This window comes from Cucurbita pepo, chromosome LG09 (assembly GCF_002806865.2).
Source record: "Cucurbita pepo subsp. pepo cultivar mu-cu-16 chromosome LG09, ASM280686v2, whole genome shotgun sequence".
In the NCBI taxonomy this organism is placed as follows: Eukaryota; Viridiplantae; Streptophyta; class Magnoliopsida; order Cucurbitales; family Cucurbitaceae; genus Cucurbita; species Cucurbita pepo.
In genome coordinates, this window is record NC_036646.1 from 9,747,263 (window position 1) to 9,765,039 (window position 17,777).

Consider the following 17,777-nt stretch of genomic DNA (forward strand, 5'->3'; position numbering starts at 1 on the left):
TGAATGATGAAAAAAAAAAAAGAAAAATGGTGCCCAAAGTGTTCAGATAAAACTCATTTTAACTATATAGTTTTCAGCATTACAAATTCTTCTCAAATCAAAGCAAACTGCATTTTAGTTTGAGTTATAAAGTCATGTCTGCTCTATTAACTAAATCTACTTTCATGTACCAATTTACTTTACCAAAATGGTTATTCACCAAAATATGTAAGATAAATAACGGCGAATTCGACAGCAAACAAATACTCTTACGGATAGGCAGCAAGCCAAAATTTAACTGTAATATATCAATCTGAATGTCAATACTTAAAGTTAGGCAATAGTAAAAAGCTTGCCCTAGAAGCCTAAAAGCCATTTTGAGGATGTCCAATGATGCAAGAGTGAGGGGAAAGGAAGAGGGATAAATCAAGATGAGACTCCCTTCCAGAACACTGTTCATTGGCGAAGCATCTTCTGTAGCTGATGCACTTGACTCCTTTGCTCTGGAGGCAGGAGATTAATTTGTTCTGGTGTGAGACTCATGACTTGTTGAAGTAGCATCTTCTCCATCTCCTGACTCAACTGAACCACAAACAGAGAGGGAGGCAAAGAATCAGTCACAAAAGATGAAAATAAAATATTGACAAATTGTCATTCCAAGCAGTAGTCATTAGAAAAGTACCGGTGGTGTAGGACGAGGCTGATTGCCGGGGCCCATCTGGCCAGTGCCTGATGGTATTAGTGGTGGTCCTGAGAGTTGCTGTGGGAGTGTACGATTCTCTGGAGGGCCATGCATCCAAGGCCCTCTGTCCACAGGCTTTGAAGTTCCAACTTGATTCATGACTTCTGTACCTACTTTAGAACCTCCAGCCTGAGACAAATGAGCACCAAGCGCAATATTAAGCATTGAGGAGCTAATACTGTGGTTATTTGATAAATTGTTCGTGAAGGCTTTAATAACTAGGTTTAAAAAGTAGCTGGCATGCTCAACCCCTGCTTGCACTGTACAAGCACTATCTTTTATGATATGAGTTTATCACTAAGAATTATAGTTCGCAAGTACAATAGTCAATGACGGACAAACCAGCACCTATATTGAACAGCATAGTCAAGGACTCGAGATATGCATGATCATGGAACATGATTAAAAACTAAGCTGAAACTGCACTTCAAGAGTGTACTGGGTCAAGAAGTCAACGAATCCACCTCACAGCCAATTGAAAGAAAGAAGCCCCTGCTCCTCTCAGGACTCACCAGCCTAAGAACTCAATTGATCTAGTATATTCAGGATAAACACATCATAATCCAGTATGTAAAGAAAAAAGTACCTGATACAATGACTGAGGGGGTGGTTGACTAGGAAGTGGCGACTGTCCCTGGGGAAATGAATTTCCTATACCAGGAGGGAATTTGGATCCTGACTAGAACATTAAAAAATAGACTAAAGAGGTTGAGAGATCATTTTCATCTGGAGATTTGTTTGTTGTAAATCCAAAGGAGAATTGTGACTTGAAAAATAAAACTCCGACTTACATGAAACATGGGTTGAGCAGGTTGGTAATTCATATTGTGCCCCGTTTGAGGGGGGTAGTGCTGACGAAAATTTGGACCCGTAGGAGCTCTGGAATGTGGGGGCAATGGGGCCTGTAGAGGCAGATGGGGAATTTCAGCTGTTTGTAATGGCTGCTGCAGCTGCATTGAAGCACTTGACATCGGGGGTTGATGGAGTAAAGGTGGCTGAGCAGCAGATGGAGGTACCGGAGGTACACTCGGAATTTGAGATGGCTGTGAGACAGAAATGGAATTCACTTGGGGCATCTCAAACCCCTTGGGATGCTGCAGTGTTTGCAGGGAAATCAGAGGTGCTGACTGAGACTGGATGTTCCCTGTAGGAAGAGTAGTTGATGAGATGAGCATTGATGGTTGGTTTTGATATTGTTTTATAGAAGGGGCCAATGGCGGTGCACCTGTCTGTTCTTGCAAACTTATTTGACTTGCTGATGTTTGAGTTTGCTGAATGTTTGGTTGTTGAGTTGTTTGTGTTGATGGCTGAGAATGCTGTGGGGCTGAAGGCTGAGAATGCTGTGGGGCTGAAGGCTGAGAATGCTGTGGGGCTGAAGGCTGAGAATGCTGTGGGGCTGAAGGCTGAGAATGCTGTGGGGCTGAAGGCTGAGAATGCTGTGGGGCTGAAGGCTGAGAATGCTGTGGGGCTGAAGGCTGAGAATGCTGTGGGGCTGAAGGCTGAGAATGCTGTGGGGCTGAAGGCTGAGAATGCTGTGGGGCTGAAGGCTGAGAATGCTGTGGGGCTGAAGGCTGAGAATGCTGTGGGGCTGAAGGCTGAGAATGCTGTGGGGCTGAAGGCTGAGAATGCTGTGGGGCTGAAGGCTGAGAATGCTGTGGGGCTGAAGGCTGAGAATGCTGTGGGGCTGAAGGCTGGACGCTTGGAATCTAAACAGAAGAATAAGTTAGAAATACACTTCTAAGCTGACAGAAAAATGCAGGATAAAGAAAAAAAGAGGAATAACAATGGCATACTACCTGAGGAGGCCGCACCATCCCAAGCATAATCTGCGCCTGGTAGATACAACAATGGAATCAATAACATCTTCAGTAACCAAATGAGAAATTAAAGGTAAGGCCTCTAAATGTGCAGATTAACTAGTAAAAGCGCACACACTATTAACCATTACGAGGTAATAAGACAGAAAATTCTCATGCTTCAGACTACTTTTCTCGTCATTAATATACACGTCCTTGCAAATCCAATTGGGAAAAATTGAGATATACTTTACAAACTTGCTTGGTTTCACCCGAAATGGATAAATCCATTCATTCAAGAAAATGGTACAACAACTTTAAGTCCATAAATATCAAAATTAAACCTCGTAAAAGATTGTGCAAACGTGCGTACAAATGTACATTACTTGAACACATTCAAAGCTCTAAATAGTAAATAAAAAGAACTTTGTTGAAGATGCGAAAAAAACTAAAAACTTGAACCTGAAAAAGAGCTTTGGTCAAGGCGGGGTTTTGGATTAGGATTTGCTTCGCCTGCTGTTGATTCTGTTCGATCAGAGTCTGCATAACAATAAACACATCAATCATTCCTCAATATCCAGACATTGCTTGGAGACAAAGCCCGAATTGAGTAATCGGACGAAAACGGGGACGGACAAATGTTGATTCCGATAGCGAGACAATTTGAAAGTACCTTCATTTGAGACATTATATCATGTAGTTGGTTCTTCGACATTCCTGCGATGCTCTCCGATAGACCAGTGCCGGCAACTTGCTTTCCGGCCATGTTCGACGTCCCAACGCCAACTGAGACGAAAGATTGTTCCTTCACAATTTCCCGCGAAGAACGCTGCCAGATTTTGTTCGTATTTATCCAACGGGATGATTCTCCGAAGGCCCAGCGTAGCGTTTGCTTCGGCCCAATTTTATTGAGCTTTGAAGGGAACTGAAATGGGCCCAGTGACTGAAAGTCCGTTGAACCCGGCCCGTTAGTTACCGCTCAGCAATGAAGAATGGCGCGTTGTGCTCCGACGGAGGTGCGCGAAGACGATTCTGAGACTGAGTAGGCACAGAGAAGAGGGAGGGGAAAAACTATGGGGAGGAAGAAGACAGTGGAGTTCGATGAATCACCGCCGGACGATTTCGATGCGGAGCATCCGTACAAGGATCCAGTGGCGATGCTGGAGATGAGGGAACATATTGTGAGAGAGAAATGGATCGAAATCGAAAAGGCGAAGATACTGAGGGAAAAACTAAGATGGTGCTACCGCATCGAAGGAGTCAACCATCTTCAGAAATGCCGCCACCTTGTTCAGCAATACCTTGATTCCACTCGTGGCATCGGCTGGGGCAAGGATGGACGCCACCCATCTCTTCATGGTTCTCTCTTTTAGTCACTCATTCTATTTAATTTCCAACAAGTTTGGATTTTTTTTTTTGGACTTTTATTTGCCGTTTGGGTAGAAAGTGGAGATATTTCGAGTAACTGAATGTAGGTTATGATTGGGTCTGGTACTAACCGTGGAACTTTGCTCTGATTTTGAAGTGTTGTTTGCTATAATATTTCTTGGTGGATACCATATATTTTAGAAAAAAATTAATGTGATTCATGTCTATCTTTTGAAGTCGGGGTACTCGNCCTTTTAATTTCCATTTCTATGTTGTGTGAGAACTTTGTAGCAATGTACAGTAAGGTTTCCTAACATTTTTCTCACTAGTGGTTTGATTTTGAGAATGATTGAATTTTTTTTTCACAAGGCACTCAATCATAGTTCTTTCAAGCGTATGTATAAGACCTGACATTAGCAGTGTGGTGGGTGGGGGTGGGGGTCGTTGAAGCTGTATATACCTTTGTTTGATGTTGTCTCATAATTTGTTGTCCTTAGAAGTAGTGTGAGTTGGGAATACTGTCATTCTATGGGATTCTCGCAATTTGTTGTCCTTAGTGGTGTGAGGTGATTTGATTCACCTTTTCAATCATACCATTTGATTTGAGTAGATCACTTGTGCTCGAGGTCCAACGATGCTAGGGATAGAGATGCTCTTTGAAGTAGCTGGGTTGGCATTCTTGGGTGATGCTGGCATTGTTGGTGTGTTGTTGCAGGCTTTAGTGAAATTATATTCCACATGAAGAAGTTGAATGTGAATAGGATTACTTCGAGTAGTGCTTTTAATAGGTTCATTTGAATTCTTGATTAGTTGGAACCTTTCTTGTGAGTGGTAATTTCTCTTGTTCCAATCCTTTTGCTTTAATGATATACCGTAGTCTTTGACAAATTCGTTTTTGTTCAAAGGTTGGTTGGATATTTTCAAGGTCATCTAACATTATTTGTTGTTGAAATATTGTGGACCATTGACCTATTCTTCTCAATATCAGGGTTGCCGAGAGGGGTCTTTGGCCACTTAGTTTTGAGAACATTTGAAAAAAATGGTGTGAGACTTGTTGAGGGAGGGAGGGGTGAAACTGGAGGTTGTATCCAAGTTGTGCAGTGTAGGGTGGTTTGGAAGTTGACAATCTAGCAAATAAGAACTTTGCTCTTTTTGCTAAGCTGGTATGGCATTACCCTTTAGAGTCTGATGCAGATATAGGCGTCACTCGTCCTTAGTCGAAGGCGTTATAAGATCAAAGCAGAGCTTTTGGATATTTCCTCCAACGAAGAAGCATCTTAGAAACAAGGATGCAAATTGAGATGGACACTAGAGGGGGACAAAGACAACAACTTATTCCATAGATTCATTCATGTCCACAAGAAGGAGACAGAACACCATTGTTGTGATTTTATCCAGAGATGGCATTAGTTTGGTCTTGAACACTGATATGGAGATCGAATTCATTGATTTTTACATGACGTTATACAGCAAGGGTCAAGTTAGTAGACTTCCTCCAATCATTGAAAACTGGGCTCCAATATCAGCATCTCAATCCTTCGACATTGAAGCCTCTTTAACAGAAGAGGAGATTGGGAATGCAATAAAGGACCTAAGATCCAAATCATCTGGACCAGATGGTTATACCACTGAATTCTTTCAAAAGCATTGGAACATTCTTAAGGATGTCCTTAAGGGAGTCTTCCAAGACTTTATTCAGAATGCCATCATCAATGCAAGCCTTTACAAAATTTATATTTGCCTCATCCCCAAGAAGAGTGATGCTGAATCTGTGGGAGATTATATGCCCATCAGCCTTGCCTCATGCCTGTATAAGATCGTGGGCAGGTCCTTTCAGAGCGTCTTAAGAAGTTCCTTCCCCTCACTCTCTTAGTTTCAACTTGCATTCATGGTTGACCGACAGATTACTGATGCATACTTAATTGCAAATAATCCCATAGAGGAATACATGTTGTCTTTGAGGGGGTTGTTATCAAATTGTTATCAAATTGAGACTTTTTTTACAATATTCTGGCCGGCTAAAGGTTCTGGAACAAAGTGGCAAAAGTGATTTTAGGGCTGTATTTCTCGGCTAATTACTCCATCATCATTAATGACAAGTCTAGTGGTCAAATCATCGCTGTTCAACTAGGTGATCCCCTACCCCATTTCTTTTTATCCTTGTGATAGATTGTTTAAGTTGTATATTTCTCAAGAGGCACGTAAAGGTAACATCAGAGGCTTTGAGGTGGGAGGGTGTAGTCTGACCACCTACAATTTACAAACGACACCATTCTAGACAAAGGAAATGCTCTCTCTAGTTTCCATACCATACACACTTTGAAGAAGCATCAAGTTATGTATCAACCGCCAAAAATCAGCATTCTTAGGCATTCATCTGGCCTTGGATACCATTGCATCCCTTGCCCATGATTTCGGTTGTAAAGTGGCTTCATGGCCATCGGTCTACTTGGGCCTCCCCCTGAATGGTAAGCCTCACACTAATTCTTGTACAGTGCCCTAGGGGGCTTAGGGTTATTTGTTATGAAGACCAAGAACTAGCCTCCTGCCAAAATGGCTCTGGAGATTTACTCTGAAAAATCTGCCCTTTGGAGGAGATTCATAGTCTCTAAATATGGCTTGACCCACTTTGATATGCATCTGGTGTACAAAAAGCTCAAATATCACCGATGTCCTTGGAAGTTTATTATGGATAATTACTTTTGATTTATGACTATATTGTGAATATTATTGGCAATGGGAAATCCACCTCATTTTGGAATGACAACTGGGTTGGTATGGTACAACTCCTCTAAATTTGGCTTTTATGCCCTTCCCCGTCGTAAGCGTGGTTTGATTGCTGAAATATGGAACTCTGATGACTCTTCATGGGATTTAAGTTAATGCCGTAGTTTAACGGATGATAAAATTCTGGAATGGGCTGATTTTTCCTCCATTCTCCTTCCCCTTCCAAGATCAACTATAGATGATTATTGGAAATGGACTTGGGATGTTAAAGGAGCCTTCTCCACCAACTCCCTCACAAGCACCTTACAAGCATATGTTGAGGGGTCCAATTCTTAAATTTCCTTTCGGAATTAAGCCATGAATGCATAATACAGCGGATGCATTGCTCAAAAAGGCTCGCTAAAAAAGGCTCCTTGAATAGTCTCCTCTCCTAGTTGGTGTGTCCTTTGTCGAAATAGGTATCAATCTATGCTGCATTTATCCACTACCTGTCAATGTGCACGGCTTTCCATCTACATCTCTCCCTTCCGGGCAATGTGATCATTATGCTTGAATCTTTGATCTTAGGTCATCGTTTCACTAAAGGAAAGCCTGCTATGTGGGTTTATATCATCAAACCTTTTCTTTGGTCCATTTGGCTCGAGTGGAACCATTGCATCTTTGAAGACAAGGCACAGGACTTCAATTCTTTCTTCGACCCTTCGATTTATTGTGCCCTCTCTTGGTGTAAATTTTCTCTATACCTTGTGATTATAGCATTACGTCCCTCATTCTTTCTTCGACCCTTTGCCTCTTTTGTACCTTTCATACTATCAATGAAATGAAGTCATCCGTTTCTCATTCAATTTTTTTTTTTAATAATTAAACCAAGTGTGTTGAGACAAATCGAAGTACAAAAGAGGGCCACAGCCCAAGGCTCTCAAGACTGAGCCCCGCCTCTCAAGACTTGTATGGTTTCTTTATTTCTTTCATACCAAATATTTCATAGAATAGTCACGTAGCCGGCCCTGCCATAACAAATGGCTCGTATCTTAAGAAAGAGATCTAGATAACTTCTTCATTGTACTTGGATTGATAACAACAATGCCACGCCTTAGTAGAACAATGCCAAAGCCGTGCAAGATGGTTTGCAAAGAACACCTTTATGTACAAAGTCTTGCAGAAGAAAATGGCAGAGGGCTCAATACTGACCCCTCGAATTACATATAGGAGGCCAACTGAATGCTAACTTCTACTTCCTAGTCGAGTTGATGCCTTGGGTGATTCTTGCTTGTCATTAAGCCTATGCTGCATTTATTCGCTTCTCGTACATGCTAGTCAACTAATGCTAATTTTTGTTTCTCAGTCAAAAACCTTTTTTTTTATATAGATTTGTTCAAAGCTCAAACTTTTCGTCAAGGATCTTTATATTCCAAATTGTAACTTTTTTTTTCAATCTTCCACGAAGTTATCCAAAAACCTGATAAGAATGTATCATATTCTAAAGCTTCAGCCATTCAATAGCATAATTTCTGGTTTAGACGATCAAATTTATTGATTAGACGCATAACCTGTTGGTTTCTGGGTTTATTGGCGATCATATTTCTAAAAGATAGACATTGTTTATCTTAGTGTTCATGCTTTCAAGGGATTACATTCCTGCAGATAAGATAGAATAATGTGGGTGTGTGCTTTTTTTGTTTGCCTTTTCTGATTCGCATTCTATCCAAAAAAAGGAAAAGGGGAAAAAGGAAGGAAAAACAGGAATAATTCGTGTAATATCTATCTGCTACAGAACAGAACTGGTTGCTGAGCTAGAAAGATTCAGAAACTTTGGAACTTCGATGCCATTTTGTGATTTAGAAATTGAACAAACTGACAAAGTAGTGAGAATATTATCTCATTTGGAAAGCCTTTGTACTCTTTGAATGAAAGTGAATTCCAATTTCCAATAGCTGAGTTTTTTATTCACCAGCACTTTTGCTGCGGAATGACAGCAAATTAATATCAAATGTATTGACTGACCCCATTCTTGGAAAGTAAATTTTATCCACCTACATATTCGGAAGGTAGGTCTGCTAATCTTTTCATGTTGAATTGCGAGTTTTCTCAATGTTTGAGCCATTTTCATGAATTGTGTTCGAGAAGCCTGCAACTTTCTGTAATTGAATTGGAGCTTTTATTAACTATGATTTGCTAATTCTATAAACTAGATGTATTTACTTTGCTGGTTAAAATATTAGTTTAGTCCTTTTACTTCGAGACGTGTCCTATGGACTAAATTTAGATATCGTTCTATTGTCGGGAAACCAATCTTATGACTACTAGATGAGGAGTAGACGAATTGGACTTTGGGTTTTGTGGGAAACGTCATATTCATTAATTTAGACAATTCAAAGACAGCAACCTTAAAATCTTCAAAAATTGATGAATCATTCATAAAATTAATTTCTTGGAGATTAGTAATGAATAGACCTCTCATTTTAAGATGTGTACTGTTCTGGTTTCCTTAGGATTCTTCTTTTCTTCTTCTCTTTCCTCCCAACTTCCCCCAATAGCCCTTTATAACAGCATCTTAGCTGGTAAGCTATGATGCTCTTTGATCAATTATTCCCATGATTTAATGACTTTTGCTATGCTAAGATACAATATCATAAGATTGTGTCATTATTATAGCTAATAAATTTGTAGCTTCCTATATGATAGGAAAGAATGAACACTAAGCATATCAAATTTAAAATTATATCAGTACTTGGAATCATTTTTATTATATCATGTTTTAATATATATATATATAAGATAGAGAATCTTGTTGTTATAGTGTATGCTATCACTCTTAGCAATGCTACTTCCTAAAAGGAATATCTATGTTTACCAGCCATTTTAAAGTTCAAATAAAATCTATTACATGTGTTTGGAATAGCTTTGGTGCCTTTTCACCCGTTGAATTAGGCTGATGGGACTCTTACCCTAGTTCTATATTGATCAAGATTTGAATTTAATATCTTCCCTATGTGTTGAATCATAGGTAGACAATCGAAGTGGGCTTGATAGTCTAAGGCATACGGCATGATAGAAAAATAGTTCTTGTTTTCGAGCTCAGCTATAAGAATAAGGAGAATAAGAAGTAGTCAAATCCCTCTTTTCAAAATGGAATGGAAGTAGTTATATGTTTCATGTGAGAAAGGGTGGGCAAGTATTGGGTAAGAGAAAGGGTTTGATTTAGTATGTGATTAGGTAAGATAAGAGAGAAGTTGGGGGAAAAGGGGACAAAAGGCTGGGGAATGGATGGATGAACGATGAAGAGGAGAGCAGGCAGAGTTTGAAAATTGGTAGCAGCTTTGATCTTCTTCTGTTCTTGAAGCCGCCTCCCCATTTCTGGACCCACTTTTTTCCTTTTCTTTTTGTTTACGTTTTGGCTGTGTTTTTGCCGAGATGATCTTGAATTGACATGGCGGCTTTCCTCTTCCTCTCTCTCTCTCTCTCTCCCTCCCCTTTCCATTCCCTTGGAGAGAGAAACAAAGATTTCCTTAATTTCTTCCTCACATGTCACATTCTCATCGTCACTCATCCAATCAACCTTTCTCATACAAAATAATTGAACTATCCACTAATCGTCTTAGATTATCGATCAACATTATTGAGTGAGTTTTTCCTTCTAGACGACACATTTACCCGACCATATAGGGAAAAAAATAGAACGATCAAATATTGCTTCTTATGTATTCTGAAGCAATGGCAGAGATTTGGAAAAATTCAAACTGAGCTTTTAAAGGGGCATGTGAGAAGACAACAAATCTTTGACTATTTTCAATATAGGGTTTAAGTCAAAAGTAAATTTTATTTATTTATTTATTTATTTATTTTTGTAGGCTGTAAAATTCAAAGTGGAAAGGAAATATATTATTTTGAATGATATGAAAGAAAAGTACACATAACCACCACTCTCAAATTATGCAAATATTGCTTCTTTTTTAAGCCATCCTCTGCCTCTGTGCCACCGCCATTATCATCTCTTTATCCCCTTCACACCCTCACTACCTTGGTCCACAAGTCACAAAATAACACCAAAACACATCCATCATAACCCTAATTAAACTCGACCTCATCCGCCCGACTTTACCTCAAGCCAACATGTTTCGTAAAAGGGTCTAAATTACCATTCGTCAAAGCTCTCTGTTCTTACAACATTTGGTTGTTGGTTCGTTTCGAGGTCTCGAGCCGTCTTTGATAACTTCAAGGGAATTGTGTGTGTTGTCCATGCGTTTGATGGTTAAAATTTGAGTGTTTGTGTATGTTTGTCACTCTACATTACCCACAACACACTTGGCTCCTCTGACTTTCCCTGCTGTGCCCATAAGGCATTGCCAAACACTTGCCATAAGGAAATCCAGCAAAATGAAAGAAGAGACAAAATGAAGGGAGGAATCAAAAGAAAAGGCATCAACTAGACAGATGGGAACAAACTCAGAGTTCATCTCCCTATGAAAAAATGACAGTTTCTGAATGAATTTGCATTGGTGCAGAGCAGCAGCAGCAGCCGCAGCAGCCGCAGCAGCCAAAGGCTTACTTACCAGAACTTGCATTCATAATAGTTATGTAAACTTAGCGGTACAAACGAAAGTTGACAAAAAAATGTCTTGGACGGCTCTAAAAGCACACACAAAAACCCAAGAACTCTCTCTCTCTTTCTCTACAAACATTACCACAGATTGCATCCTCACAATGGTTGTTTTTTTTTTTTTTTACCGCTCTTAAGACTATTACTATCTCCTAACTGCAAAACTTACATGCACGATATACTCATCGTATCGTCAAACCATGAAAACTCCTTGTCGAATTCCATATCCATCGGAGGAAGATCGAGCGCCCCGACACTGTTTTCGATGCTGTGTAGAGTACAATTGTCTCTGAAGTTCGTGTCATGAAAGAACTGATCAAAATCATTGAAGATCAATGAATTGTCTTCAAGAACTTGAAAGTCCAATTCCTGAGTATCTAATCGCGGTAGAGTTATCGGGGTTGGGGTCTGGGTTGGGGTCGGGGTCGCTTCCATGATGTCTAAAATGGACTGCTCATCTTCATAGATGGATTTCAGGATGTCTTCATCATCTACCACAGGCATACATCCTTCAGTGATTGAATGTTCCATAGTTTGATCCACATTGCTGCATAAACTTTCACTACAAACATCCAGTACAGATGATGGTGAAGGATGAGAAAACAAAGCTATAATGTTTTCAGATTCATCTGTGTAATCAGCAACTGATCCGCTCTTCTCTTCCGGTTGCTCTCGGCCAAGCTCACCACTGCCCTTCGCCATCGATTGCATACTTTCGAACTCGTGCTTCTTTCTCTGATAAGCAACAGCAGCTTCCTCAGCAGTGTTATAAGTACCAAGCCACAATCTTCGGCCACGAAACGGATCTCGAATCTCTGCTGCATATTTCCCCCATTTCCTTCGTCGAACGCCTTTATACATCGAAGACGATCTTTGTGTTCTGCTACTGCTTGCTTTGACTTCAGCCTTGGTTCTAATTTTGCCTCCATGTGAGCTCTCCTTGGATATCTTATGGCGGATATCTGGCACTGATATCTCCCAGACAATGTTTTTAGCATCTTGATTGACATGTTCATCTTCTTCACTTGAGTAGTCAGTGGCATCAGGATCGTGAAACAGTACACGAACTTTCCTCACAGAAATGGACTTTCCTTCTCTTAGTTGCTTCATTTTCTTCTCCTCCTTACCATACATATCTTGATTTGGAAACTGCCTTAGCAACCTCAGAATATAATGAATGAATAAACGAAGGCAGGAGAACAGAGGAAGTTTTAGCGATCTTCAATGTCAACGAAAACCCAAGACCCTGAAACAAAAATGAACCAAAATTGAGAAGAGATTATGGTAGCTTGTGGAAGCTTGAAACCTCTTCACTCCAGAACAAGACCTGCAGGAGAAAAGGGGTTTTGAATAAAACAGCCATAAACCCATACATCGCTTGAAAAGAATGGAATCTCAGGTATTAAACCCTTGAAATAAACGAGTAACAAGCAAAACCCACATACCGATTTGATGTTAATTGCATAAAAAAGGGTTGAAAAGTTTGTTGATGAGGAGAACGAAATTGCATGTGAAGGGTGAAGAACAGAGACAAAGAACAAAAGCAGAGCTGCTTCAAAGCTCCAGAGGACAGATGAAACTCAGAAGACATAAATCTCTCCACAAAACCCCCCTTGCGAAGTATCTTATCGACGAGGGTTGTGATTGAAAGAGAGGAAAAGAATGAACACACAAGCTACAAAAGAAGAAACGCGCGAAATGGGTCAGAGAACCATGGAGTGGAAAATCACAGAAAAGTCAAAAACCCCACAAAAAACAAAAGAAAATCATAAGCAATGGCTTAGAAAACGTCGAAAACAGAGTAGATTCAGTTCCCAAGAGCATGAACAACCGAGAAATGAAGCAATAGCGATTAGAAGGAGGGTTTAGAGGACTCACTGAAGGCGTCTGAGAGTATTTGGTTGGAGGCGGAGGGGAGTCTGTGATTGAATTTGGTTTGAAGGGGGTGTGTGTGTGTGATTCTGTTGTGGATTCGTAGCCCTCCAACACAGACAACACAGACACAGAGCCTATCCCTCTCGACGCTCTCTCCCTCTCTCTCTCTCTCTCTCTCTCTCTCTCTCTCGGCTTCTTTTCTTCTGAATGGAAGTGTGAAATGAGGCATTTTAAGGTGAGCCAAAAAGCCTCTCGCGTGCTGCTGCTTGGGCCATCTGTCCACCCAATCCCAATCTTCACCTCCGGCTCCAGTCAAGCTTTTCTTTTCTCCCTTAATTCTCACAATATGGATATGCTATTTTAGTCCTTTCAAGGATGTTTTGCTTTGAAGATCTTGGGCTTGGATTTTAATCAATCACCAACAGATCTCACTCGCCCACCATAGAATTTAAAATGCTACTTTTTATGTTTTTTAATATTCCTTTTGTTTATTGTTCTTTGGTTTTGGTTGATTGAATAAACAATTTCCTACTGTTCGAGATCTTGCCATGGGAGGGTATGCATTGCGCAAAGATGTACACAATAACGTGCTCTTCTAGACTACACACTTAGATACTCGAATTTGGCTAGGTTGATAAGTGGAAGTAGTAAGATTGAATTCAATGAAAATAACGTGTTAGGATAAGATAGAACACAACATGTCATTAACTCTACCTCTATATTCACCCATATAGGCTTGTGAGGTTGTTTGAAATTTATAGGTTTGATTCTTGTCGGACGCGAGATCCACGAGCTAGAAAATCTTTTGGTCTCAATTTAGTCGTATCTCAGTTAGACAGGTGGGTCCTGTAGCTCTAATTTGGATCGGACTATGAGTCACTTTATGCTAGTTGACTTCTTACGTCACTTAGACTATATTGGGAATTTTATATGCTTTTCACTCGTATTTTTCTAATTGCTTCAACCTACTAAACTAAGCCATGCTACCAAATATAGTTTGAGTGACGTAATAGCCCTTAGTTCATATGACAAACTGTTTGAACAATTGAAGTGTTCGGTGAGGTTGAATAATTGTATTTATTTGTGTAATAAAAAATTAAATGTAAGTTTGTTAAAACTAATAATCTATAATCTTGTTTAGGTTATAAAATGATAGTATTAATAATTATGATAGGTAATTAATAAAAATTAGGATATAATTAATAAAGAGGATGTGGAAATATAAATAATGTAACGTAATATTAAAAATGAAATGAAACCGTAAAAAACGTAAGAAAATGCATGTAAATAAAAGTAGAATAACCACAAAATTTACACCCATATTGCCTTACATTGCACCACCTTAAAACGATTTATTACCATTAATTATGCCAACTAATTAGTGTAATCTTAGTTAATCTTTCCTAATCCATTCTTTTTTTTCAACTTTATTATTATTTTCATTTTTCAATAACGTGCAACTCCATAAATTTAAATTTGGTGTTGTATTTTATTTTATTTATAAGTAAAACATGCATGAAATTTAAAATATTTAAACACGTGTGCACATCGAAAATTCAATTAAAATAGTAATAAAAATTTAATTTTTACAAAAGCCAAACGAATTACCAATATACAATATTACAAGTTTAGGCTGTTTAAAATATACGAAATACAGAAACTTAAAGACAAATATGAAAGAAAATCTAGACTCAAATGTACAGTGATTCCCTGTAAACAACATTCCACCTACGCCCTTGTCTTGACTGCTACATCAAGCTCGAGCTCAAACCTAATATTTTAAAACCAAACGATTATATAAATAAATAAATAAATAAAAAGTGGAAAAGCCCAAATTTGGGTCCTAGAAAAATTGGGGGAAACACTATAGTAGTCAAAAGAAAGGGGCTAGGTAAGGTGTTTTTGGTAATTTGGTATTATGGGCTTTCTTTTCTTCTTTTTCTATTTTTTTTTTTAAAATAATATTCCTCTATTTGTCTTAATTTTCCCCCACAATGACTTCTTTTTATTACCTTTCACTTTTCTAAAGCTAATAATGCATCTAATATATATTTATATATTAGAAAACTATAATTTATAAAATCCAAGACTGCTTAATGGGTTGTGGCCCAACTCCAGTTGAATGTCGGCCCAATTCATGTCCGGCCCTATTTCATCCCCAAGTTGCTCAAAATGTCTAACGGAGTGACGTGGGCATAATGAAAATGAATGACGTCATATAGATTCCAATTGTTCCATCCGACGGTGGAAAACGAAAGAGCCAGAACTATAACTACTGATCAAAGAAGCTTGATCATTTGGCAAGAAATAAAAAAAAATGGTATGATCTTGTCGGAGAAGAAGCAATTAGGAATGGAGAGAGAAAAGAGGAAGAAAATGTCGCAGGGGGAGAGCGGCGGAGAGACGAAGAAGAAGATGAGAAAGGAGGAGAGAGAGACGGCGCCGGCGGAGGTGGAGGTAGAGGAGCCAACGACGGAGGCGGTGGAGGAGTTCTATGCCATTTTGAGGAGGATGGATGTGGCTTTACGGTACTTGAAAGAGGTACAGAAGAGGCCGACGGAGAGAAGGGCGGCGGCGGTGTTTAGAATCCGACAGGTTGAGGAACATATGGAACTGAATTTAAATGAAGTGCCTCCAGCAGATTCTACTGATTAGTTCCTGGATTTTTTTTTTTTTTTTTTCGATATAAAGTTACTAAAGTTAATTTTAAATTTATTTCTGATTGTTTCTTAAGCATTTCAACTATAATGTAAAGTCAACCGCCCCAAGTTGGTGAAAATATTTGATTATGTTATAGTTCTTCATATCTATAGATAAAATATCATAAATTTTATTCACAAGTCTTTTTTTAATTATAATCTGATATTCATACAATCGTAGTCATTTAAATATAGTTTTGGTTTATTTAAGTATCTCTCATTTAATTGTGTGTACATGCTCGCTAGCTTCCGTATTTAGCTTGTCCTCGAATCACATCCTACTAGGAGTGGTTCAATTCTTATACTACCGATAGGACTCTATACTATAGATTTGATATCAGATGATCCCGAATATTTCTCTAGAGATGTGTTAAGAATGAGAAAGAGTGGGATTAAAAGTTCAATCGGTTCAACATTTATATTGAATACAAACTATCCACTAAATCTAAAATATAAGAATATATATATTTCCTTTATTATTCTTTTAAAAAAATAGTTATGGTAAAGTTTGTTTTTTTATTAAAATTTTATTTAAAAAAATACTCATAAATCAGTATATTTTCTATAGAAAATAACCATGTTAGAACATAATATTTATTAATTAAAAAAACCTAGGACATAATTTTTAAAATTAACAATTTTATTTTTTAATATATATATTTGTTAAAAATATTTTTAAGCTAAAAATTAGGTTTAAAATCTTTAGTAATCTTATTTTAAAAAAAATAAAAAAAAGCTAAGATTTTTCTAATTTATAAATGTTTTATAAAGGTTATTATTTAAATTAAAAAAAAAAGAATAGATAGGATAGATGTGGCAGGTTATGAAGGTTGCGTGATGGACGAGGTAAGTGTGAGGGGTGTTTAATTATTTGAGAACGACGTCATGGAAAACCTTGCCCCTTTTTTTATATTTAATATCATTATCTTAATTAATTTGTTTTGTTTTAATGCTCATAATATAATTCCTCCAATAATTCAGCCCCACGCAAATATTTTCCTTTCTATATAAAATAAACAAAAATATCATTTACTTAAATCCCATAAATATGGATACTTATCTAACCTACCATTCTACCTATATTACTTATCAATTACACCTCCAATTAATTATTATGCTTCGTTTTCCAAATTTTTAATTTTAATTTTTTTTTTTTAGTTTGACCAAATTGTAATGGAGTTTTTATTGTTAAGTCATCGAAAAGAAAGGTACACTTTGTTAATATAAGCAGTGTCTTTCATATTCTCATAATCACTCTCATTCGAATGTAATATTAGTTTAGGACTAAATAGATATTATTTTGAAAGTTTTAAATTTTTTTATAGGTAATTGATTTAACGATATTTTGTTTTTTTAATTTTTAGTGGGTTGAATGAAGGAGGAAGAAACAATATGTATTGAAAGGGAGTTTGGGTTGTTGGGTGGTGGGTCAATTCATATTATTTAGTTTGGTCACAAATCTTCCAAGGCCCTTTCAATACGCCACCAAAAATAAAACCAAAAACTCAGCTTCCACATCAACTTCATAGCCAAAGGTGTCAACAAATTATTTATAAATTATGCTCTCATTTCATAATTATTTACTTTTATTTACCTTTTTCTTAAATAAATATATCAATTATTAGTCAAATTAATTGGGTATTTTTATTCAATTTTAAGAAATATAAGTAAGTTTTAAAAATGAAAATATAAGTGATATAAAAATAAAATAAAAATACAAATAGTCATGAAATATATATATTTGAGATTTATTTATTTATTTTTGTCTATTTTCCACTCGAGTATTCTTGACTATTCTCGAGGTGGGATTTTTCGTCTCCAGCATCCTGTCATTTTCGGCATAGAAAAATTAACTTTTTAATTTTAATTTTAATTTTAAACTATTTAAAATATTATGAGTTCTCATCCAAAGTTAAGGTAATTACATCTAATTCAGATTATTTAACTTCACTAAATACCATAAGACTTGAGGCTAGTTTTGTCAACACAAA

At 37.7% G+C, this 17,777-nt stretch overlaps 2 protein-coding genes across 5 annotated transcripts; both read right to left on the reverse strand.

Moving 5' to 3' along the window:
- Positions 1-44: 44 nt before the first annotated feature.
- Positions 45-15,575, reverse strand: LOC111801940 (sialidase-like). The gene is made up of 10 exons (XM_023686182.1): positions 15,562-15,575; positions 7,763-7,767; positions 3,191-3,881; positions 2,980-3,057; positions 2,518-2,553; positions 1,947-2,427; positions 1,513-1,865; positions 1,308-1,400; positions 662-850; positions 45-561 (listed from the first exon to the last, which is right to left on the reverse strand). The coding sequence occupies exons 3-10, from the start codon at positions 3,281-3,283 to the stop codon at positions 436-438; spliced, it is 1,449 nt and encodes a 482-aa protein (XP_023541950.1). The 5' UTR covers positions 3,284-3,881; positions 7,763-7,767; positions 15,562-15,575; the 3' UTR covers positions 45-435.
- LOC111801941 (ethylene-responsive transcription factor ERF113-like) lies at positions 11,048-13,300 on the reverse strand. Of its 4 annotated transcripts, none has more exons than XM_023686184.1 (3): positions 13,091-13,300; positions 12,658-12,887; positions 11,048-12,458 (listed from the first exon to the last, which is right to left on the reverse strand). In XM_023686184.1, exon 3 carries the CDS (start codon positions 12,344-12,346, stop codon positions 11,378-11,380), a length of 969 nt encoding a protein of 322 aa, XP_023541952.1. In that variant the 5' UTR covers positions 12,347-12,458; positions 12,658-12,887; positions 13,091-13,300; the 3' UTR covers positions 11,048-11,377. The 4 variants fall into 4 exon arrangements, with proteins under 4 accessions (XP_023541952.1, XP_023541951.1, XP_023541954.1 ...); XM_023686183.1 differs by having other exon boundaries at positions 11,048-12,539; XM_023686186.1 differs by lacking the exon at positions 12,658-12,887.
- Positions 15,576-17,777: the final 2,202 nt, after the last annotated feature.

Bases quoted from the DNA above. Each gene is read 5' to 3' on its own strand.
- LOC111801940 (XM_023686182.1), bottom strand. From the start codon at position 3,283: ATGGCCGGAAAGCAAGTTGCCGGCACTGGTCTATCGGAGAGCATCGCA. The intron at 2,554-2,979 runs GTTCAAGTTTTT...TGTATCTACCAG, and splicing joins TGACCAAAGCTCTTTTTCAG to GCGCAGATTATGCTTGGGAT. The intron at 1,866-1,946 runs GTGCACCGCCAT...CTCTTCCTACAG, and splicing joins AAGTTTGCAAGAACAGACAG to GGAACATCCAGTCTCAGTCA.
- LOC111801941 (XM_023686186.1), bottom strand. From the start codon at position 12,346: ATGTATGGTAAGGAGGAGAAGAAAATGAAGCAACTAAGAGAAGGAAAG.